The sequence below is a fragment of the Rana temporaria genome, chromosome 4 (assembly GCF_905171775.1).
Source record: "Rana temporaria chromosome 4, aRanTem1.1, whole genome shotgun sequence".
Lineage (NCBI taxonomy): Eukaryota > Metazoa > Chordata > Amphibia > Anura > Ranidae > Rana > Rana temporaria.
In genome coordinates, this window is record NC_053492.1 from 418,086,626 (window position 1) to 418,111,564 (window position 24,939).

General features: G+C 42.1%; 1 protein-coding gene and 1 long non-coding RNA gene across 2 annotated transcripts in view; one reads left to right on the forward strand and one right to left on the reverse strand.

The window, feature by feature from the left end:
- Positions 1-2,813: 2,813 nt before the first annotated feature.
- Positions 2,814-24,939, reverse strand: part of ANKEF1 (ankyrin repeat and EF-hand domain containing 1) — a 53,416-nt gene continuing 31,290 nt past the window's right edge. Inside the window, exons 8-10 of the mRNA XM_040351311.1 lie at positions 11,082-11,278; positions 7,715-7,834; positions 2,814-3,002 (exon numbers count right to left, since the gene is read on the reverse strand). Coding sequence (XP_040207245.1) covers positions 2,853-3,002; positions 7,715-7,834; positions 11,082-11,278 — 467 coding nt within the window. The 3' untranslated portion in view covers positions 2,814-2,852. The remainder of the gene's footprint in view (positions 3,003-7,714; positions 7,835-11,081; positions 11,279-24,939) is intronic.
- On the forward strand, positions 16,418-22,328 carry LOC120937813. The gene is made up of 2 exons (XR_005748758.1): positions 16,418-17,628; positions 20,480-22,328. It is a non-coding gene; the product is annotated as an uncharacterized LOC120937813 (long non-coding RNA).

The window sequence follows — 24,939 nt, forward strand, 5'->3', positions numbered from 1 at the left end:
GGCATGGGCACAGTGAGGCATGGGCACAGTGAGGCATGGACACAGTGAGGCACGGACACAGTGAGGCAAAGTGAGGCATGCACATGGACACGATGAGGCAAAGTGAGGCAGTATGTACTGCAAGGGCCTCCCTGGTTGCATATAAATTGAAGTTGTTTAGGTATGACCTCATATTATATGATTTTGGAAAATCGAAATCCTCTGAGTGATACCAACTGCACTACACCTCTTATACCAGCTAGTGGTCTCCAGAGTGGTGCCAGAAGCAGGAAAGAAAAGTGAAAGCGATCTGAGTGTGTTTGACACGTGGTGAGGAGGAAAAATGTTGCCTCCTCACCACCTGAGTTAAACCCATGATTGCCATGCAATGCACGCGATTGCCACACGGTAGTACGACAACTAGAGGTTTAAATAAGGTGCGAGGAGGCAACACTGGGCAACATTGTGACTGGTGATCTTTGACTTCTCTCATGTTGTTCAGATCTCCACATCTTTAAGGTTGCCTACCCCTGTTCTAGAGGATAGGAAAGAGAGTGTGCTGGCATCTAACCAACAGCTTGATGGCCAAAAAATGGTTAAACATATCTTGCTGATGCTTGCAGAATTGTTCCTATAAACCATATTAACTAAATACTGAAGTGAAGGCACTATTTAATTTCAGTATACAATCTATTAGCATGAAATATAACTCAGGAACTCTTCATAGGAAGCTGAAGTATCCAACGAGTCATCAATATGTCTTGCAGATTTATTTCTGCATCATACAGCAAGTTTTACATTTCATGTCTTTATGACAAATCACCTATTGCTAACATTGACATCTATAAGATACTATGCATTGCATAAATGAGAAGTCCCGCCATAGTTCCTGTTCAGAGGCAGGAGACCTGAGTGTTAATCTGACTCCCCAGTAGTACCATCTGGCCGATCTATGTCTAAAATAAAGCTGTCCCTGTAGAGATCTTACAGGAGTTATCTTTCCCATTGCCGTGTCACCAATGTCTGTATCAGTGAACAGATATTGCAAGCTGAATCTTCAGAAACTCACATTTTCAGGAGTTCTGTATTCCTGGCACCCTGATGAGTAGTTTTAAATCCTATATCACGTCATCCATACTCTCTGTTTTTCAAGCCTCCTTTTCTTGGTGTTAGATTTTCCTCTACATGAGTCCAAGGGCAGAAGAAAGGTCAATCAGGCCTTTGTAAACACCAAACGCTTCTTCTTTCCTCACTTGAAAGCAGGGGCGGACTGACAACTCATGGGGCCCTCGGGCAATAGGAGAGTATGGGGCCTCCAGGCAATAGATTATGGGGCCACACAGTACTGTATACACACACACACATACAATATATGCCCTCCAGGATAGGGGTAACTTAGCAGTCAAAAAAGAAAAAAAAAAAAAAAAGCGCCTCTGAGGAAGAAGGTAATCCTTCGAAACGCATCAGCCAGCAGAAGTGCTTGGGGATGGAGAAAAGTGCCATCTGTCAAAGCAGTCTCCTTGCTATCTGTGTGGTCGGACAGCCATAGGGTAGGGTGACGCCCTGTCGAACCTCACAGTTAGTCTAATGCCACTTACACAGAAGCTTTATTGGAGTCTGCCTGCTCAGTGGGGAATCTGTCTGCCGATCCCCTCTGAGCAGGCAGATGGCTGGTCCGTGTCCGCTCTGCTACACAGCCACAGTTTGCTTTCCTCTATGTGTGGTCAGATGTAAATGGACTGACATCCAATCTGACGGATTGAGAACGGATCCTCATCTGTCTGTTTTTAGCGGATAGGATTAGAATGGATGTCAATGAGGGTCAACGGACACATGTCCATTGACACCCGCCGCTAAATAGACGAGATTGGAGGATCCAATCGGGTTTGCCTGAAAAACTAACACATGGACCCGATCAGCCTGCCTGTGTGAAAGGGGCCTTAGACAAAACCTAGAAAGATCGGACAAACTACTACATGTACTTCGTCCCCTGGGGAATAGAAAACATTAATACAAATTGAAGTGAGATTTCTTCATGAACAGGTTTCAGAATTTCAGTACACATACCTTTGAATGCTTTCTTCAGCACTAAGGATGAGCTCAGGCGTGTTTGCAAACTGCACATGCAGAGCCCGCCAGGAAGTCGGCACTACACAGCGCTAATCACAAGCAGTGAAACATTTCCCTATCTCTGCAGCAGCGTATCGGGACAAAGGGGGTTATTTACGAAAGGCAAAGCCACTTTGCACTACAAGTGCACTTGGAAGTGCAGTTGCTCTAGATCTGAGGGGGACATGCAAGGAAACTAAAAAACATAATTTTAGCTTGCACATGACTGGATGATAAAATCAGCAGTGCTTCCCCTTATTTCAGATCTTCCCCGAAGATCGACAGCGACTGCACTTCCAAGTGCACTTGCAGTGCAAAGTGGATTTGCCTTTCGTAAATAACCCTCAATGTCTCACTGCTTGTGATTAGCGCTGTGTAGTGCCAACTTCCTGAGGGGCTCTGTACGTGCAGTTTGCGAACACACCTGAGCTCATCCTTATTCAGCACTAAAGTTGCACAAAATCCCAGGGTGCTATAGAAAGCAAGTTTTGACACTTTCTATTGAGCTATCTCTAGAATGACAGCTTCACAAGCCAGCCAGGATTGCTTGTTAAATCATCACAGGATTTGAAGCAGCCAAGTAGGTTACCACAGAGTGGAAAGGTATGTGCAGAACTGCACTGAAGTCCCTGGAACCTGTTCAGTACCTGATAATGATGTGCGTAATTTCTAAGTGTAACCGATGAAAATAAATGTATTTAGTAAGACACACTTTGGCGACTTGATGTTTTTGCCAATGCTTCTGCTTTACTGAAGTCACAAAGCTAAGTAGATACCAATGCCAAGGATTTCTCCACCAGATTCTTATTAAATGGCATCTTGAAGTTTTCAAAATCTACTTCATATGTGAAACGTTCACGTAGGCGTTCTCTTTTTCTTATGAGGTCCGCAGTGCTGGGCTCTGAGACCCAAACCTTGTAAAATAAAAAAAGATACAGTTTAGAACGAGTGTTTGAAGGATCAGTACAACAAAAATGATAGTCTCTTAGGGCCAGATCCACAAAAGGGATACGACGGCGTATCTACTGATACGCCGTCGTATCCCTGTTTCTATCTTTGGAACTGATCCACAGAATCAGTTTCCAATAGATAGGGAGAAGATCCGACATGTTTAAGGGACTTACACTGTCGGATCTTAGGATGCAGTACCTCGGCCGCCGCTGGGGGCATTTCTCGTCGAAATGCCGCTTTGGGTATGCAAATTAGCACTTACGGAGATCCACAAAGCTTTTACGCTTCGTTTTTTCTCCGTAAGTATTAGTTTGCAAACGCAAAATTAGGGCTGCTTTTACAAGGCCTAAACTGTTTAGGCCTTGTAAAAGTAGACCCTTCTATCCCGTCTTTTTTTTTTCAAATTTTTTTTTTTCCCGCCGCAACTCGTATTTTTTTTTTACGCCCGTCGCGATTCTCAAAACCCGGCGCAACGTAAAACCGCGCAAAGCACGTCGGGAAAATGACGTCGTGAGCATGCGCAGTACGTCCGGCGCAGGAGCGCGCCTAATTTAAACGGGACTCGCCCCATTTGAATAGGAATGCCTTGCGCCGGCCGGATTTAAGTTACACAGCCGAAAATTTCTAGGTAAGTGCTTGGTGGATCGGGCACTTAGGTAGAAATTTTGCGGCAGTGTAACTTAAATGGGAATATTTAAGTTACGGCGGCTGGCTGTGGATGTGGCCCTTAGTGATCAAGGGGATTTGATTGATCTACAAAAAGATCTCAGAACATCATTTGAGCTCTGTCCACCTTCACAGGGGATTTTCAATTTATTTTCATGATATATTCTTAGGAGTAAGACCCCTTTCACACTGAGGTGTTTTTCAGGTGCTTTAGTGCTAAAAAAAGCGCCTGCAAAGCACTTTGGCAGCGGCGCTTTGTGGGTGCTTTTAACCCTTTATTTGGCCACTAGTGGGGGTTAAAAGCTCCCCACTAGCGCTCGAAAAATGCTGGTAAAGCGCCGCTAGTTTTAACAGCGCTTTACCAGTGTTTTTCGGGTGCTGGCAGTGTGAAGGGGCTCTTAGAAAAGGGTTTGTTTGGTATCATAATAGTTATGGTTGGGAGTAAAACTGGGAACTCATTGCCAAAGTTCCTATTCCCATATAGATATAGGAGACCAGCAGGTGATTTAGCCAATCCTATCTATTCAAAGTTGATTTACTAAATTTAGAAGTTAAACTTGAAGTGAAACTAAATTCAAAATTTGCTATTCTATAAGAAATACAATGGGTACAGAAATAAATCACCCCCCTTTTAAAGAATCAAAATGTGTTGCTTTGCAGCCTGAGATGAAGACAGACACGGTTTTGGTTTTATCCAGCTGTAATTACTAGTGCAGCTTAAAACATCCAAGTGAAACATATACAACCAACATGTCATAAAAAAATAAATAAAACATTTAAAAACAGAATCACTAAGTTGAAAAAAGGATCACCCCCTTGTGTCAGGATTTTGTTGAACCCCTTTTGCTTTAATTACAGCCTGTAGTCTGTTGGGATATGTCTCTACTAACTTGGCACTAACTCTAGACATTGCAATATTTGCCCACTCTTCTTGGCAGAACTGCTCAGTTCAATTTGAGGTTGACCGTTTGTAGACTGCAGTCTTTAAAGCGGGAGTTCACCCATTTAAAAAAAAAAAAAAAATCTCCCCTTAGCTTCCTGCTCGTTCGGTCTAGGGGAATCGGCTATTTATATTAAAATAGGTGCAGTACTTACCCGTTTTCGAGCTGCATCTTCTTCCGTCGCTTCCGGGTATGGGTCTTCGGGAGCGGGCGTTCCTTCTTGATTGACATTCTTCCGAGAGGCTTCCGACGGTCGCATCCATCGCGTCACTCGTAGCCGAAAGAAGCCGAACGTCGGTGCGGCTCTATACTGCGCCTGCGCACCGACGTTCGGCTTCTTTCGGAAAATCGTGACGCGATGGATGCGACCGTCGGAAGCCTCTCGGAAACCTGTCAATCAAGAAGGACCGCCCATTCCCGAAGCCCATACCCGGAAGCGACGGAGAGGATGCGTCTCGTAAACGGGTAAGTACTGCACATATTTTAAAATAAATTGCCGATTCCCCTAGTAATAACGAGCAGGAAGCGAAGGGGGAAAAGTGCCCTCTAAGGGTGAACCCCCGCTTTAAGTCATTCCACTGATTTTTTATGGGGTTTAAATGGGTTGTACACCTTCGTGTTTTTTCACCTTAATGCATCCTATGCATTAAAGTGAAAAAACACCTTGCAGTGTCCAGCCCACCAGCCCCCCCCCCCCCCCCGTTTTACTTACCTGAACCCCAAATTTCCGTGAGCGTGATCCCACATCGCTCTCTTTATGGCTTTTCGGCTCTTTATTGGATAGATTGATAGCAGTGCAGCCATTGGCTCCCGCTGCTGTCAATCATATCCAATGACGCGGCCTGCCGGAAAGCTGGGCCGAGTCATACACTTGGCGGCTATGGCCGCCGAGTGTATGACACGGGAGCGCGTCTGCAAGGTAACCCCCTCGGGAGAGAGCTTCCCAGAGGGGGTTATCTATTGCGGGGAGGAGCAGAGAGAGCCACAGTGGGACCCCAGAACAGGTGGATCGGTGGGTCATTGTCATGTAGGAAGGTAAACCTTCTTCCCATTGATAGTTTTCTGACAGAGGGCAGCAGTTTTTCCTTATGAATTTGATGGTATTTTGCCCCATCCATATTCCTCCTATCCTGACAAATGCTTTAGTCACTGCTGCAGAGAAACACCCCCATAACAGTATATTACCACCTCCATGTAGGAATGGTGTTATGTGTATGGTGAACTGTATTGGATTTCCACCAGACATATCGTTTGGTGTTGAGGCCAAATAATTAAATTTCTGTCTCATCTGACCATTACACCTTTTTCTACATGACCTCAGAATCTTCAAGGTGCGTTTTTTGGCAAAGCTTAGTTGTGACTGCATGTGGCCTTTCTTGAGGAGTGGCTTTTTTCTTGCAACCCTCCAATACAAGCCACATTTGTGGAGAATTTGTGATTTTGTTGTCACATGCATACAATGACCACTCTTTCTCATAAATTCCTGGCCTCTTGGTAGCCTGTCTGACCAGTTTCCTCCTGGCTATTTCATCCAGTTTGGAGCGACGTCCTGATCCAGGGAAGGTCTGGGTTGTACCAAATACCATCCACTTCTTAATAATTGACTTCACTGTGCTTCTAGGCATTGATAAAGCCTTTGATTTTTTTTTATCCATCTCTTGACTTGTGCCTGTCCACAACTTTATCCTGAAGATCTTCTGACAGTGCCTTGCCACCCATAGTTGATTGCTTCAGTTGAACTACCGAGACTGAAATGCCCTGGGAAAGCTCTTTCCATGCTGGGCAAATCAAAATGACCACAGCTAAAGTTGAATGTCAAATGGCTTTGTGTGCTATTGAGAAGGTGATTAGCTACACCTAAATGAGTTTACAAGTCATTTTTAGGAGGGGTGATCCTTTTTCCAATTCAGTGGTTCTGATTTACATTTTTTTTCTGCCATTGTGGTTTTATATCTTTCACTTGGATGTTATAAGTTGCACAAGTAAATGCAGCTGGATTTAGGCTGCAAAGCAACAAAATGTGATTATTTTAAAAAGGACCGTGATTCATTTATATACCCACTGTACATAAAAGGTTAATTTTGACTCAGCAGTACCCTGAAAAATGTATATTTTGTCTTGACTGCCTCTAGAATAAATAGCATTACATTTAGTGACATGTGATTGTGCCTAGGTACTGATTTTTTTCAGCTTTATAACTGTATATCTGCAGTGAGACCATCTAAGGCACTATTGCACATGTGTCAAACACAAGGCCCGTGGGCCGAATCAGGCCCTCCAGGCCATTTCATGTGGCCCTCGCACCTCTCCTGCAGCTGCCCAGCAACAACATAAGGAAAGGGGGGTGCACTGTGATGTAAGGGAGAGTGGGGGACTCAACTTCTGATGGTGTGGTGGCTCTTGACATCTAATGTAAGGGGAGGGGATGTGCTGGACATCTAATCTTACAGATACAATCGGCCCTTTTGAGGGCAATCATAATGCTGATACGGCCAATGATGAAATTGAGTTTGACACCCCTGCACTATTGCCTCTGACTGCTAGTCTCACCAAATCTGGAGTGAGAACTGGTGATTTCACTACTGTGCTGATCACTGTTCTCCTTGCTGGAGAAAAAGCTGTACATGAGGACCTGCAGTACAAGGATCTCTCTGCTTTTGCTTCATTCATTATGTGGATGTGCTTTTTCTATGCATCTCCTGCTGTCTTTTGGCGATTACCCCACCAGTCATCAATGGGCAGCTCTGATATGAGGCTGCAAAGCCCTGCTCCCCTGTTAAGATGCCCACCTCAACACAGTGCAGAACAAAGCATAGTACGTCAGTACTGAGGAAACAACAACTGCCTGGAGCCTACAGGCATCACCCTTAGCGCTGCAGATGTATTTTCTTCATACACTGACTAAAACTCTACAGGGTCCTCTCTGTGCAGAGCAGGGAAGAATGTCAGCCACTAAAGTCCAGTAATAAGACTGGATTTGGGTGTAGGCAGATTTCCAATCTTTGTAGACATTGATCAGTGATTATTAGTCCCCGAATGATGGAATAATGCCCTTAGATATCTCTTACCGTTTTAGGCACAAATGTGATGTCGACTTTCTTTGTTTCTCCCATTGATATTTGTTGGTTCAATTGGACGATTGTACTCTTCTCCCTTTCAGATTGAGCCATTTCTATGGGCTTTGATATCTGGAAAACATAAAAACATATTAAAGTGGGAGTTCACCCGAAAAACAATTTTTAACATTAGATTGAGGCTCATTTTGTCAAGGGGAATCGGGTGTTTTTTTTTAAATCGAAGCAGTACTTACCGTTTTAGAGATAGATCTTCTTCGCCGCTTCCGGGTATGGTCTTTGGGACTGGGCGTTCCTATTTGATTGACAGGCTTCCGACGGTCGCATACATCTCGTCACGAGTAGCCGAAAGTCGGTGCGGCTCTATACGGCGCCTGCGCACCGACGTTCGGCTACTTTCGGAAAATCATGACGCGATGTATGCGACTGTCGGAAGCCTGTCAGAAGCCTGTCAATCAAATAGGAACGCCCAGTCCCGCAGCCCATACCCGGAAGCGGAGGAGAAGATCTATCTCTAAAACGGTAAGTACTTCGATTAAAAAAAAAACACCCGATTCCCCTTGACAAAATGAGCCTCAATCTAATGTTAAAAATTAAGTTTTTGGGTGAACCTCCACTTTAAAGAACTGTACATGGTGCTTTTAGTTTTTAGATATGCCACTGCTGCTAATATAAAGTACAACATATAGGTCCAGATTCAGAAAGCACTTACGCTGGCGTATCTCGAGATGCGTGGCGTAAGTGTAAATTTGCGCCGTCGTATCTATGCACCGTACCCACAGAATCAGATACGCCTGAAAATAGGCTTCTTCCGACCAACGTAACTTTCCTACGCCGGCATATCGTGGGCGCATATTTACACTGGACGCATCTGGCGCTCCCATTGATTTCCTATTCAAATATGCAAATGAGGGAGATACGCCGATTCAGAAATGTACGTTTGGCCGGCGCAGGCTACGCGTGTTGCGCGTAAGCTGTACGTCCGGCCTAAAGTTACCCCTCATAAAGCAGGGGTAACTTTGCACCAGACACGCGCAGGTCAGCTGGAGAGCAGCTTCAGCAGCACCGTAACGGACAAGCTGAGCAACCACACTTGCTGGACAACACATCTGTATGCCAACATGCCAGGCAGGGCCGCCATCAGGAATTATGGAGCCCCTTACACAGCTTTAGCAAGACGAACTAAATAAAAATATATTTTAAAAAAGGAACTAAAAAGATTAAAAAAAGAAATTATAAAATATCCATTATTTTTTATATTTTCTCTAAAATTTAAAAAAAGGGGGCTTGCCATCTGGGGTCCCTACCTCACACACACCACATCCACACACCAGTCACACTGTAGCCTGCACTCCTGACCGTGTGCATACTTTTCAAAAATAAATAAACTCATTATAAAATAAAAATAAAAAAATGCTTGTGTACACTGGGCGTAGGCGGTGGGCCGGCGTATCTCAGGGGTTACGCCGGGCGTAGTTGTGAGCAGGCGCAGGGGGAGTGCGGGACATACGACCACTTCACGGCGCATGCGCCGTTCGTTCGGCCCTTCATTTGCATGGGGTCATGATTCATTTAAATGGATCACGCCCATTTCCTTCCTACTTTGAATTACGCCGGCTTACGCCAACGGTTTTACGTTACGCCGGCGCAACGTTGGGAGCAAGTGCTTTGTGAATACTGTACTTGCCTCTCTGAGTTAGGTCGGCGTATCGCAAATGAGATGCGCTACGCCGGTATAAAGATGCACCAATCTACCTGAATCTACCCCAAAGTGCTCAACTGTATAAAATCTAGCAATAAAACTGTAAGACTAATATATTCAAAAAGTAGCACACAAAAAAAGGAGCTGCTTGGGTGGCCTGTATACGGTACATAAATTGTATCATTTATAGATAAACAATGCTTCATGCTAAGTTACTGCCAGTACTCTGTGGAAAAAGCAGTTGATTTTTTTCTTGAACTCCCTTTTTTACATCCCTTTGGGCTCTTTCACACATGCTTGTCTGTTTTCACAGACTCCGCTTGTTTAGCATGGATCGCTCCGTTGACCCCTGCTGAGCCAGTGGATAACAAGTCCATCTCTGCTCACTGTGCAGAGATGGACCTGTCAGAGCCCCACTCTCCTCTATGGGGGATCGGATGAAAACGGATCCGCCTGTCTGTTTTCATCCGATCAGATAGACGGATGGAAAATAGGGTCTCCATCCTTCTGGATTTAGCGGAACGGATCAGATTGGATGTCAGGGGACATGTCACCGCTGACATCTGTCGCTCCATAAAGGTGCATGGAGCGTCCATTCAGGTACGCATGAAAAACTGATAGTCGCATGTGTGAAATGGTCCTCATGTATGAAAAAAAAAAAAAAAGGAGATCCTGTTCCCTTATAGCAGAAAAAACAGCACAGTGCTTGTGCTGTCTAACCTGCCCCTCTCTAAGCTGTAAAAAAACTGGCTGATCCTGCCAGTTCCTGTGTCCCCCCTCTGTGTTCTGACCACGATAATCATGGCTGCTGAGCCCTGATCACTGTGGTCAGTTAACATCCCTCCATCATCCGCAGCTCTCCTCTGTCTCCCTCACCCCCACCCTCCCTGCCTTTCAGCTCCATGTCTGTGTCTCTGCCCCTCCTCTCCTCCTTTTACAAATTGTCACTGCCAGCCCCTCTATTATATCTAGGCATACCACACTGTATAAAAACGCAGCTTGTAAATACCTTTTTACAGCTATCTTGAGGCCGGTCACGTGACTTCTGGCCGGTCTCCTACGCCAGGGCTACAGCGCGAGGGGCTGAGCAGCTAGCTTGGCGGCCACGTGACCTTCCTGACTGACGTCAGAGGGAGATCTTGGCCGTACACTTATACAGTGTGGTATGCCTAGATATAAGAGGGGCTGACAGTGAATTCTATTGTTGTGGTAACAACCACTTTAAAGTGTTTGTTTGCCTTTACAGAATTTGTTTTTAAGGTAAACTAACAATGGATGGCGCTGGCCAACCAGAATCCATCTGGTCCGCCCTGGAAGTGCTGGTGAAGAAGAGAGAGAAGAGTGGGGATTTCACACCCCCAAACCACTGGATGCTGACAGTTTAGCAATCTGGAAGTAAGTATGGTGGGGACTGGGGGGGTTGGGAAAGGTGCCCGGGGGTTAGTTCACCATTACATTTTTTCTGTAAAGGTGAACTAATCCTTTAGTTTTCAGAAATAAGCTGTAATGTGGATTCTGTAGCAAGTATAGAGATTTATTGGCGGGCGCTACACCCACTGAAATTGAAAGGAGGTATAATGACTGTCGCAGCCGCGGCCTCTGCAACAAGCCCTAAATATTTTTTTTCATTTAAAACTTTAACAAAAATAGTTATCATACCTCTTGCTTAACAGTTGGAGGCACTAAAATTACAGGGGGCTGGGGTTTGGACACCGCTTTTGATTTTCCCTCCATTTTGCCTTTCCCCTTGATGCTCTTTTTCTCTTTTGGTTTTGGTAAACTTTCCAGTTTGGCTTGAATCAGCTCAATCAATCTGTAGTCTGCATAGGCTTTTGCAACATCAAGCACATTTTGTCCTATGAAAGAGATGGGAGATTATAAATGTATTATCACTTTAAAATGTACTCAATGTACAAACAATTTCTAGGTTATGAACACAATCCAGATTTACTGCAATGCATGTTTCCTACTTTGTCCAAAACCTAAAACAAATCCTTGGTTGGAGTTGGGCCTAAACTAGTATTAAACACTCCAAATAAATACAATGGCCCGGATTCTTAAAGCACTTACGCCGACGTATCTTTATATACGCCGGGTAAGTGCACAGATGCGCCGTCGTATCTATGCGCCTGATTCTTAATGCTAGATACGCCTGAAATGTGTCTTCATCCGACCGACATAAGTTTCCTACACCGTCGGAGCCTGGGCACATATTTACGCTGGCCGCAAGGGGCGCTTCCATTGATTTACGCGTCGAATATGCAAATGACCGAGATACGCCGATTCACGAACGTACTTGCGCCCGTCGCAGTAGTAAACGCCGTTTACGTAAGGCGTATGTCCGGCATAAAGTTATTCCACCTATAAGAGGCGCATCCCATGCAAAGGTATGGACGACGGAACGGCCATCGTATTTTACGTCGTTTACGCAAGTCGTACGTGAATGGGGCTGGGCGTAGGTTACGTTCACGTCGTAGGCATTGAGCCATCGTATCTTAGGGAGTATATTCGACGTGGTTCTGAGCATACGCGCGCATGCGCCGTTCGTTCGGCCCTTCATTTGCATGGGGTCACGCTTCATTTAAATGGATCACGCCCACTTCCTTCCTACTTTGAATCAGGCGGGCTTACGCCGACCAATTTACTCTACGCCGGCGCAACGTAGGGAGAAAGTGCTTTGTGAATACTGTATTTGCCTCTCTATGTTACGTCGGCGTAGCGCATATGAGATGTGCTACGCCCGCACAAATGTACGCCGCTCTACGTGAATCCGGGCCAACCTCTGTATTTGAATGTGAGCAATATAGTCATTGCGTATTTCTTTATCAAATAGAATGTTTGTACACAGACATTCCAAATATCATCAGCAGGCACCACTAACTCCTCTGTACCTGTGCTTCCCCATCACTTCTAGCTAGGTGTGTGGACACAGTTATTTTCCTGTGTACAACATCAGAACTACATTGCACAGTATTCAAATATGCATGCGCAAGTAGCAATCAAAGCATTTCTATTGGTCCCTTCTCCCCTAATACATAGCTCAATAGTAGAATTAGGAGGGTGTGCAGGCTGTGGTGACTCCATAGCGAGCTGGATAGTATAAGGAGCCGCCACAAAAACTGATGTAAACATGAGGAAGAACAATACATTTTTCTACACAAAAAAGAAGACAGTAGCATAAAAACAAGACACCTTGTAAGTACTGTATAGCTCCGTATAGTTGTATGTGTACCTGTCCTCCTTTGTCTGCATTCTCCTTAATACAGATTAAAGGAGTTGTAAAGGAAAAACATTTTTTGCCTAAAATTAATGTCTGCAAGGTAGACAGACAGAATAGTGTAATGATTCTGTTAAAAAACGAGTAAATACCTATTATATTCCTTCATCTATATCACCTCCGGCGTTCTAGTTTCTCTTCTCTCATTCACTTCCTGGTTTGCATCGCTCGTTCATGTAAGAACTACATTTCCCATTATGAATTGTGGCACGCCCAGTGTCATGGACCTTGGAGTACTGGAGTGGTTACTGAGCTATACTGAGACCTTTCCAATATGTGATAAGCCTGTTTAAAGCCTTTTTGATTATCAGAGGTAAATATCTTCTGTTAGTAGAGACAGTCCGTCTGGCTAAAAACTGTGGATTGAAGGTTAATTGAATCTATTATGTGTGTTTGAAGATGTATGTGTTTACGCTAAAAGACTTTGTATTGTTCTAAAGGTCAGAAGTCTCCTGTCAGGAGCATTGAATTAGCATTCTATTGTCTAAAGGAATGTAACCTCTCAGAGGTAGTAATTAAGTAGACCGGGTTATTGTGTACATTGATTACCCCCTGGGGCTCCTGTCTCAATACACAAGTCTTTCTATCCAAGCTATTGGACCAATCCCTGTTGACTATTTCAAGTCCTCGTTTGCATGGTCCAGTGAAGACTGCATATACTTTACAATTGACCAATAGGAAAGCGGTTGTTGGGGGTAGGATGTTCCAAATTCTGTATAAAAGTGTGCTGTGTACTTGAAAATAGAGAGTCCTGCTTGAACATACATACAGCCTGCCTGGTGTGTGTTCTTAATGGGTCCGAATGGCACATAGCTGTAATTCGGATCCCGGAACCTTGGATGACTGGACCATCAGACGTTGCAATCTGCAAGCTGACTCACTGGTAGCAGGGGAGTGTCGGGAGAGCAGAACCGGGCGAGCAAAAGGTCTCGTCACATTGGTTGGCAGCGGTGGGATTTGCTCTCCAGTTACTGGGACAACTCCAAACCACCACCATGAATGACCAGCTGTGCAGCCTGGAGGAGAACCATGCTAAAAGACTTGCTTGAGAGCCGTGGAGGGACCGGTGGGAAGAACAAGGCCACCCTGATCATTGCGCTAGCCGAGATGGATCAGAGGGATGGTGATGCAGGACCCCGGTCAGTTGAAGACTTGTTCCAGCAGCGAGTTCAACAACGGTTGGCATTATATGGTGCTAACCCATCAGAGACGGCCATACAGAATACCATTAGAGACCTCCAGCTGCAGGAACAGAGCGAACGAGAGTGGCAACAGAGAGAACGAGAGCGGCAACATGAGCTGGAAATCACCTACAAACAGCTGCTAGACTCCGCTCAGCAGCAGGGTGGGGCTCCCTTTACCTGGGACTATGAGGAAATATCAGCTGACAGTGATGAAATCCTGGCTGATGAATCAGCAGTGGAGAATCGGGAGCTTGTCATTCCCAAAGCTGAAGTGCTGACTGCAGGGCTGAGCTCTGCTAACCTCTGCTCAGTACCTATAGCATCTTCTGGGTTCCATGGACAGGAGATGATGAACCTCTATCCCCAGGCACCAGTTGTAGAGACAGGGGATTTGATAGACTTTTCTGCTGAGGAAGAACAACCTGGGGAGCCTCCAGCAGAAGAGCTGGTATCAGGTCCAAACTTCACTGTGCTCTGCCCAGCACCAAGGGCAGTATTTGTGGAGTTACAAGGAACTTACCCAGCTGAAGGCGCTGGTCACCGGACAGAGGGATCAAGACCTCTGCCCCACCCCTGTGGCAGTTCCGGAGGCTCAGGTTGAGAAGATGGTGATCACTCCCCAGCCACAGATTACAGAATGTATGGAGTGTGCAGAGGATGTTATGGATTATGCACCCCCAGCAGAAGTGCTGGCAACAGGGCAGAGTGCTAGCCATTTCTGCCCAACACCGGGACCAACTGTGGAGTTCCAGGGAGCCGGGGCGGTTGGCCCCCCTCCCCAGCAACAAGCTGAGGTGGTAAAGCTTGTACTCCCAGCTGAATCACTGGCAGCAGGACAGGATGCTACTGGCTGCTGCACACAACTACAGCTTGAGCGGATATCGATGGATGGGACTGTGGTCCCCACTCACAGCAACCCAGCGGAAGAGCTGGCAACAGAGCGGAGATTCCCCCGGGCCTCTGCTCTCAACTAAGAGAAGAGGGGGTTCCTGTGGTAGTGGATGGGACTCCCATCTCCACTGACACAACCCCAGAAAATGGTGCAGCACTGAGACAGGAGGATGTCGGCTTTGCAAGCACCAGGGGATTTTCACCTAGCACCAGTGGATGGGGCTTCAGCCTCCACTGGTATACCCCAGGAATGGTGGCCAGTTGGCCCAGATACCCAACAGCATGATGGACTGAGCCCAGCCACCCTGTCTTCTCTCCAGCGGCTGAAAGGACTCCAGGGAGAAGGGCCAGTCCAGACCTCTCCCCAGCGGCAGGTGTGTTCTCTGAGAGAGGCAGAGGATGGCGGGGTGAGTAATGCTCTGTTTGGGACAAGGTATCTGGGGTACTGGGTGGGTACTGGAATTGGGGTCTCTCCCAGTGTTAGTCTCCTGCCAAAGGGGGAGATGTGTGACAGGCCTAGCCGGGACAGGGGCTTTTGGAGAGGACTGAATGCAAGCCTCTTGCCGTCCGATCATGGGCCAGGGCCTCAAAACAGGAAGGCAGATGGGTCATCCCAGCAGACAGTCCTGGAACCTTAAGACTACTTTTCCAACATCCTCGAGTTGACCCGTTTGGGTCCCACTGCGGCTGTTGGACTGTTTCCCAGGGGAAGTAATGTCATGGACCTTGGAGTACTGGAGTGGTTACTGAGCTATACTGAGACATTTCCAACATGTGATAAGCCTGTTTAAAGCCTTTTTGATTATCAGAGGTAAATATCTTCTGTTAGTAGAGACAGTCCGTCTGGCTAAAAACTGTGGATTGAAGGTTAATTGAATCTATTATGTGAGTTTGAAGATGTATGTGTTTACGCTAAAAGACTTTGTATTGTTCTAAAGGTCAGAAGTCTCCTGTCAGGAGCATTGAATTAGCATTCTATTGTCTAAACGGAATGTAACCTCTCAGAGGTAGTAATTAAGTAGACCGGGTTATTGTGTACATTGATTACCCCCTGGGGCTTCTGTCTCAATACACAAGTCTTTCTATCCAAGCTATTGGACCAATCCCTGTTGACTATTTCAAGTCCTCATTTGCATGGTCCAGGAGGACCATGCAATACTTTACAATTGACCAATAGGAAAGCGGTTGTTGGGGGTAGGATGTTCCAAATTCTGTATAAAAGTGTGCTGTGTACTTGAAAATAAAGAGTCCTGCTTGAACATACATACAGCCTGCCTGGTGTGTGTTCTTAATGGGTCTGAACGGCACATAGCTGTAGTTTGGATCCCGGAACCTTGGATGACTGGACCATCAGACGTTGCAATCTGCAAGCTGATCCAATAGAAGCAGAGGAGTGTCGGGAGAGCAGAATCGAGTGAGCATGGGTCTCGTCACACCCAGTAATTCACACCTCCTTGAAGTCTCTAACACGTAGAGAGCACAGATATAGTTCCCAGGAGGGGGCGAGCACGTTACTGTCCACCGCAGTAAAGCCTCCCATCACGGTGGTCAGTAGAATCAGACAAGCAGGAAGTAAACAGAACAGAGAAGAAATAGAGCAACTTCTGAGCAAAAACTAACAATGAGGAAGTGAAAAGAGGAATTGTTATAAAGATTTTCTTTAATCTAATATCTAATATTCATCTATTAACAATATTAACACATGAATGAATGGAGTTGGGTCTTTGAGAATAATGGACTTGGATATATTTAAAATATTCCATATAGTGTCTGGATTTGGAAAAGTGAATTATATCATTTGTTATATATTTGAGTATATAGCTCATAAGCTTCTATGGTATAACTGGCATATGGTTGTCATTAGCCTAGCTGGCTTCATATAGACATCCTACCTTCCCCCATCATGGCAAATGAAGATATAAGGTTACATGTTGTAAGATGTAAACGTATTTTAGTTAGGAATATAATTCTTTCTGTAGACTACAGTATTTCTATGTATATGTATATATATATATATGTATGTATATATATATGTATATTTGATTTAGATGTTAAAGGACATTTGTCTTATATAGGTTAAAATGTAGCTACTTATTCACAGCTTACAGCCCTATCCTCAGGAATTTGAGAGTAATTGACCCTCTCTTTCTCTTCTAAGGAAGATTTGAATTTGGCGCGTTTTTTATAGAACAAGTCAAAAATGAACCGTTACATGACGTATTTTTAGAAGGGTGGGGGTAGGTTATATTTGGGCTCTCTCTTCTCTTGAATGCGGCACACACTCAAGCTCACACTTGGAAATGAGCTGACATGCTCACAATCTCACTCACATTTAGAAGAAGGCTGACATAGCCACACACACACAAAGATATATATTTGCAACTTTCATTTCAAGATTAAGAAACTTATTGATGCTATTTTTATATTCTACAATTGATGATATTCATGTGATATTTTACTATTTTATCATTAAATACATTTTGGAGTTTTTACACAAGAACGGAACGGATTTTCTTGGAACTTTTCTCATCAATATGAATATCGATTATTAATACAATAATATCGATATACTGACTTTAGTTCAATGGCGAGCCTTAGCCAGAATCGATTTGCTTGAATATCGAACGTTTTTGAATTATTTCTCCTATCGCTTGTCGAGAGGGAAAACAAGCATTGATCATGCAGACAAGCTTCAAGGAGAAATAAAAACGAATGAACTTTCAGCATCATCGAATGGATCTGGAAACATAGAATTATTTGGTGAAAAAGTTTACACACGTAAGAAAATCCTGTTTCTTGATGACGTAATTTCCCGTAAAGAGAGGGAAAGCGTGAAAGAAGTCGTCCTAAATTGGTAAGTAATGGATTTTATTAATGAATTATCTAGTGAGAGTAATTTAGAATTCAAAAATCTGTCAAAATTTGTTAAAGATGATGAATTATGGAGGTACATGTTCAATGAATGCTTACAATCTAATATTGAGATCCAAAAGTCAAAATTTACTTTTAAGAAATTCAGCAAACAGATTAGGAATTTGATGAAGCTTGTTAAAGTTTTTGATGCAATGATTTTAGCTCCTGAAAGGAATGATAATTGTGCAACAGGGAAGGACAATAGTCTATGTACTAAATGTTCAATTTTGACTGAACAAATAGATGATTTGCAAAGTGCAATTCAAATAAAAGATATTCAGTTGTTGGAATTACAGAATAATGTAATGTTTAAAGCAGAGTTAAGCTACAGTAATGATAGTGATGATTCTAAGAAAAAGTCTGTTGTGCCGGTAAAGCGGTCAATTGGAAAATATGACCAGGAACTTGAAGTTTTGTTTAAAACTAAAGTAATGAATAAAGATACAATATGTACAGAAAGTCTAGATAGACAGAGTTTAAACACACAAAGAAAAGATGGAGAAATTAGAGTTGCCACTTGTATGGCCACACCCAGATATGATGAGATTCACGTCACAGACAGAATTGAGCAGACAGGAAATGCTAATTGCTTTCAGAGTAAAGAAAGTGGATATGTACACAAAGAAAAAACATTGGAATTAGGAAAGGAGGAACATTTTGAGCAATTTGTTCATCCTTGTTCAAAGTCGATTGACTTGCCTTATGCCTCAGAAGTCAAGCAGATCAGTACATTGACTGTTAATGACAGTTCAATCAATAAGACAAACAATACTGACAATGAGATAAATGGATTACTTCCATTGACTAAATCAAGGAAAAAAGAAGTTTTAACTTCTCCAACATTAAATTATGTTGCTCCAATTTTAATAGATCAGTCTATTTACAGTAATGTTGGGAACATTTCTACAGCAGTCGCTGACATGTCTTCAGATTTTAAATGGCCTCATACAAAAGCCAATCTTGTATTGGAGAAATTGGTTCAAACACATAAAAGTCTTTGGAGTCAGACCAAAAGTGACACAGGTGTGTTTAAAGATATTGAAATTGATATTGAAGGAAAAGATCCCAAACCTCAAAGTCAAAATAAGTTGCCACAAGAAGCAATAGGTCCAGTTTCTGACATTGTACAAGAATTTTTACAGCAAGGAATATTAAAGAAAACACGATCTGTGGTAAATAATTGCATTTGGCCTATCAAGAATGCTGATGATGAGTATATGTTATCAGTTGATGTAAGAGCATTGAATAAGTGCATTACAAATGACACACCTATTATTCCTGATTTAAATTTAATGTCACACATGGATGCCAAGGCTAAAATATTTTCTGTATTGGAAATAGCCAACAGTATGTTTTCAGTACCATTAACTAAAAGCTGTCAATATAAACTTGCATTCAGCTTTAATAAAGAAACCTATGCATTCACTAGATTAATTCCAGGATTGGACATTAGTGATGGCATAGTACATGAGAGTTTGCAGGAAGTATTATCTAAATTCTCTAGACCAGAATGTATTTTCCAGCATGTGGACAAGTTTTTGTTGACCACACAAACTACAGAAGAGCACATTACTCTTTTGTCAGAGTTATTTTCGTTATTAGAAACAGCAGGGCTGAAACTGAATACTGAACTAGTTCAATTGATGAGAAGTCATGTAATATTCATGCACATGCAAATTAGTCATGGACATAGAAGATTATCACAGGAAAAAATCAGAAAAGTTTCTGCTTTTCCAGTTCCAACATCTTACAAGGCATTACATAAATTTTTGAACGAAATAAAGTGTTGCAAAGAGTTTTTACAGAAGTATGATGATAAAGTTAAACCATTATTTGATTTGTTGAGACAAAAAGATGATGTGTTTTATAAATGGGGTCAACCCCAGACAGATGCCTTTAAAATGTTGAAATGGGATGTGCGGAATGCTCATTCATTGAGTACAATTGAAATTGGTCCATCTATGAGATTGTACACTGATTTATCAGAGAATTCGATTTCAGTTACTTTGTCACAATTAAAAAACAGTAATCAGAAAATAATCGGATATTTCTCCAGAGGTTTGACAAATATGGAAAAGACATTTGATGCACATAATAAGCAATTGTTAAGTCTTTATTTTGCAGTTAAAGTAACAGAAAAGATTGTGAGATCTAGTAAGATCATATTACCGACATCTGATCAATCACTAAAACTTCTCCTACAGAGAATTAATTCAGGAGAATTATATGACAGATATTGCCCATTTGTTAAAACGTTACAATCTAAATCTATACAGGTAGATTTAATAACAGAACATGTTCAGCAAAGTGTACAAAAGGATGTTTTTAGAACTGCTGAGAGAGGTTTTAAGCCAGTATTTGTTGATGATATCAAGATTCATTCAGCAGGTTATTCTATGTGCTACTCAAAAAATATCATTCAGCCAAAATTCTACAGAAAATGCTGAATTGGAAGATAGAAATTACAGTACAGCACGCATTACTCTGAAATTTGTAGGGCAGAAGTGAATGGATATATTTCATTTCAGTCCTCTGGGTTGATTGAAAACATTTCTGTGTTTGTTAAAACAATGTTTTGAGTCATGACAAAAAAAAGAGAAATTGCGTCTTGTAATATTTAAAATACACAGAAAATAGTATAAGAAGTATAGGCCTAGTTTAAGAAAAATAAAGTCAAGTAAGGCAATTACAAATGTTATAATCAAAATATGTTTTTCATGTCATGATGAAATATTAGGATATATAAAATGTATTTTTTCATTCAAAAAATTTGATGCTGCATTCTTTTACAGGATCTGACTTATGAGTCACCAAAAGAAGAGAAATGTCATATTTCTAAGATCTTCCAGATGCAAACAAGCCCTTTGAAACTTAAGAAAATAGTTCTGGGAGAAGATGACATATGAGATTCATTTGTCATAATTATTGTTGTCTTTTTATGTTCAATAAAGTTTTTCAACTTTACAGTACAGGAGTACAAGAGGAAGAAAAAGAAAGAAGAATCAATACCTCTAATGAGAGGGAAATTTCTAAAAACTATTGACTTTTTATTTTTGACGACTGATGATATAATTTTATCCATCAGATATATTGTAGTTTTTATATATGAACTTTTTATGTGACGAGATATGTTTTTCATATCAAGAAGAGATATTTGTGACACACCAATTTTTAAAACACATGTAGTGTACTTTCAGAGTTGAAAGGGTTAAACTTTTTTACAATGAAGTCTAGTTAGTAGGAACATCTGGTGTTAATTAAGATAGAGTACATGTTTCTTAAAGGTACATAAACAAGATAGGATTAACTTTACCTTGTAATATGCATTTAGTTTTGAAGTCATCTCACATATATGAACAAATTGAAGTTAGGAACATATTTTATATTTACATTTTGACAAGGTTATTAGAAATATTGTATGGATTATAGTTAAATATACTGAACATAATTTGGAGGGAAAATATGAAACATATATTTCTGAAGTGACATTCATACTTCAAAGTATTGTACAACTATGTTACATTCATGAATTTAGGAATATTAAGGGGGTTGATTTTATGACAAATGGAAGAAGAAATTAATAAGGTATAAAAAAATATTTTATGGTACATGAAGCAAAAGTTTTTTTTGAAATCACTTTTCCTTATGTGGAATTGAAATTGAGAATATATTCAAGTCAATTATCTTAAGATTTATATGAATGGATACATATGTGAAGCAAATGATTATGAATGAGATTAGATGGAAAATGAAAGATTGTTAATCAATCATTTTGAGAGGGAATTGTTATAAAGATTTTCTTTAATCTAATATCTAATATTCATCTATTAACAATATTAACACATGAATGAATGGAGTTGGGTCTTTGAGAATAATGGACTTGGATATATTTAAAATATTCCATATAGTGTCTGGATTTGGAAAAGTGAATTATATCATTTGTTATATATTTGAGTATATAGCTCATAAGCTTCTATGGTATAACTGGCATATGGTTGTCATTAGCCTAGCTGGCTTCATATAGACATCCTACCTTCCCCCATCATGGCAAATGAAGATATAAGGTTACATGTTGTAAGATGTAAACGTATTTTAGTTAGGAATATAATTCTTTCTGTAGACTACAGTATTTCTATGTATATGTATATATATATATATGTATGTATATATATATGTATATTTGATTTAGATGTTAAAGGACATTTGTCTTATATAGGTTAAAATGTAGCTACTTATTCACAGCTTACAGCCCTATCCTCAGGAATTTGAGAGTAATTGACCCTCTCTTTCTCTTCTAAGGAAGATTTGAATTTGGCGCGTTTTTTATAGAACAAGTCAAAAATGAACCGTTACATGACGTATTTTTAGAAGGGTGGGGGTAGGTTATATTTGGGCTCTCTCTTCTCTTGAATGCGGCACACACTCAAGCTCACACTTGGAAATGAGCTGACATGCTCACAATCTCACTCACATTTAGAAGAAGGCTGACATAGCCACACACACACAAAGATATATATTTGCAACTTTCATTTCAAGATTAAGAAACTTATTGATGCTATTTTTATATTCTACAATTGATGATATTCATGTGATATTTTACTATTTTATCATTAAATACATTTTGGAGTTTTTACACAAGAACGGAACGGATTTTCTTGGAACTTTTCTCATCAATATGAATATCGATTATTAATACAATAATATCGATATACTGACTTTAGTTCAGGAATGTCTGCAGGTAAAGGATGCTTATTATGAAAAAAAATTTTTTCCTTTACAACCCTTTTAAGTAAAAAAAGTAGGGTGGTACATGCAAATCTCCCCTCCATAATAATAGCCTTGGCAGGTGTGCACACCTGGAAACTCATGAAAAGAGATGTCACTACCAAAGCCATAAGGGGAAGCTGGTAAGCTAATCCGATTGCTATTAAATTGCTATTACAAGAGAGCCGACCGCTCTAAAAAATGATTCCCCTGAAAAATGTTGCACAAGGCAAATGCTTTGTTTGCCCCATGATAGATACGCTCCTGGGTTTAGGTAAGTATTTTGGAATGCAACTTTAGGTTTAGACTTTTGCCAGTACTAAGGAAAAAAATAAATACAGTGAGAAACAGAGACAAAGACCACTTTTGTGGAATTACAACACAGTCTGGGTGCCACAAAAGCTGTGCATGTCTTTCTATCTATCTATCTATTGCTATCTTTCTATCTATTCCAGCCATAACCAAATTGAAATTCGGCCGATTAAGCAACCATCGGCCAAATTTAGATCCATGTATGGATTAGCTGGTCTATTGATCAACTTGTGTACAACCAGCTTATCAAGTTTTTCTTGAATGACCACTGTCACCGACAATAGCGCTGTGGGAGGGATTCCCCCATCCACATGTATGAATAAAAGAATTGGCAACAGATGGCCTGCGCGTTTCGTGAGAGATCCCGCTTCATCAGGGCCTTAAGATAGCACAAATTTTGTACAAATATTGTAATAACCTGTATAATGCCGATAATACAGTAAGCCCAATGGGAAGGAAGCCTGAGGGGCCCATGGGGGTAACCTCAGTGTCCTCGCCAGGAAGGAAGAGCAGACTCCTTACAATTACAAGGAGGCCAGTGTATAGCCAAAAAAGTTCAGAAAATATATATAAAATGATGTATATGAATTGAGTGTGGATATGGGCCAAAACACCCTTCGGTTTAAGGAGGAAGTAAACCCTCTGAAGAAAAAAAATACACCCTGCAAGACAAAAGCATAATGAGCTAGTATGCATAGCTCATTATGAATTACTTACCTGAGATCGAAGCCCCCGCAGCGCTCCTCGTTCCCCTCCTCCGTTGCCGCCATCTCTCTTCCGTGTATCGCGGCTCCGGCGCTGTGACGTCATTCTTGCGTGCGGCCAATGGCGGTGGCGGCATGAGTCCATTCATTAACGGCACGCTCAGTGCGTCTGCGCCGCTGTCTACGGCGCGCATGTGTCGTAGACATCGGTGCCATATTTTTTGCAAATATCTCCCTAACCGTTTAGGTTAAAGGGGTTGTAAAGGTTTGTTTTTTATTTTCTAAATAGGTTCCTTTAAGCTAGTGCATTGATGGTTCACTTACCTTTTCCTTTGGTTTCCCTTTCCCTTTCGATGATTTTTTTCTTTGTTTTCTTTGTCTGAAATTCAGACAAAGAAAAAAGACATTTAGAAGGGAAATCGAAGGAAAAGGTAAGTGAACCAACAATGCACTAGCTTAAAGGAACCTATTTAGAAAATAAAAAACGAACCTTTACAACCCCTTTAAGGAGATATTTCTTGCACCTACAGGTAAGCCTGAATCTAGGCTTACCTGTAGGTCAAAGTGGTCTGTAAGGTTTTTCAACCACTTTAAATCTCAGTAGGTACTATTGTAGGGTAAAAAAAACTTAGAGGAACCTAGGTCCTTGTCTCCTTCTAGTGTTTCCTCATGCAGGTGAACTGCTAATATAATTAAAAGATAATTGTACACATTGGCCCGGATTCAGGTAGATTTGCCCCTTATTTACGGAGGCACAGGGCAGTGTTTTTGCCCTGCGCCCCCCGCAAATTTACTGCGCTACCCGCGATTCACGGAGCAGTAGCTCCGTAAATTGCGTGTGCGCTGTGTAAACTTGCCCTGCGTAAGGGCGCCTAATGTAAATGATCCCGTAGGGGGCGGGAATCATTTAAATTAGGCGCGCTCCCGCGCCGAGCGTAGAGCACATGCTCCGTCGGGAAACTTTCCCGACGTGCATTGCGGCAAATGACGTCGCACGGACGTCATTTGCTTCAAAGTGAACGTGAATGGCGCCATTCACGAATCACTTACGCAAACGACGTAGATTTCAAATACCGCAACGCGGGAACGACGGGTATCCTTTAGCATTGGCTGCGCGTGCTATTAGGATGTGCAACCTTACGCGAAACCCGACGTACGCAAACTACGTAAATTGCGTACGCAGGGCTCGCGCAACATTGTGAATCGGTGTTAGTATGCAATTTGCATACTATACACTGAGCACAATGGGAGCGCCCCCTAGCGGTCATCGCTAGAATGCAGCCTAAGATATGCGTGGCATAAGAGCCTTATGCCACGCAGATTTTAGGCTGCAGTCGGCGTTACGATGTTCCTGAATCAGGAGCATTCGTAACGCCAGGGCAAGTAAGCAATTGCGCTGTGTAACCTATGGTTACACAGGCGCAATTGCTTCTTGAATCTGGGCCATTGTAAACTAAATTGGGGAGCTTTGG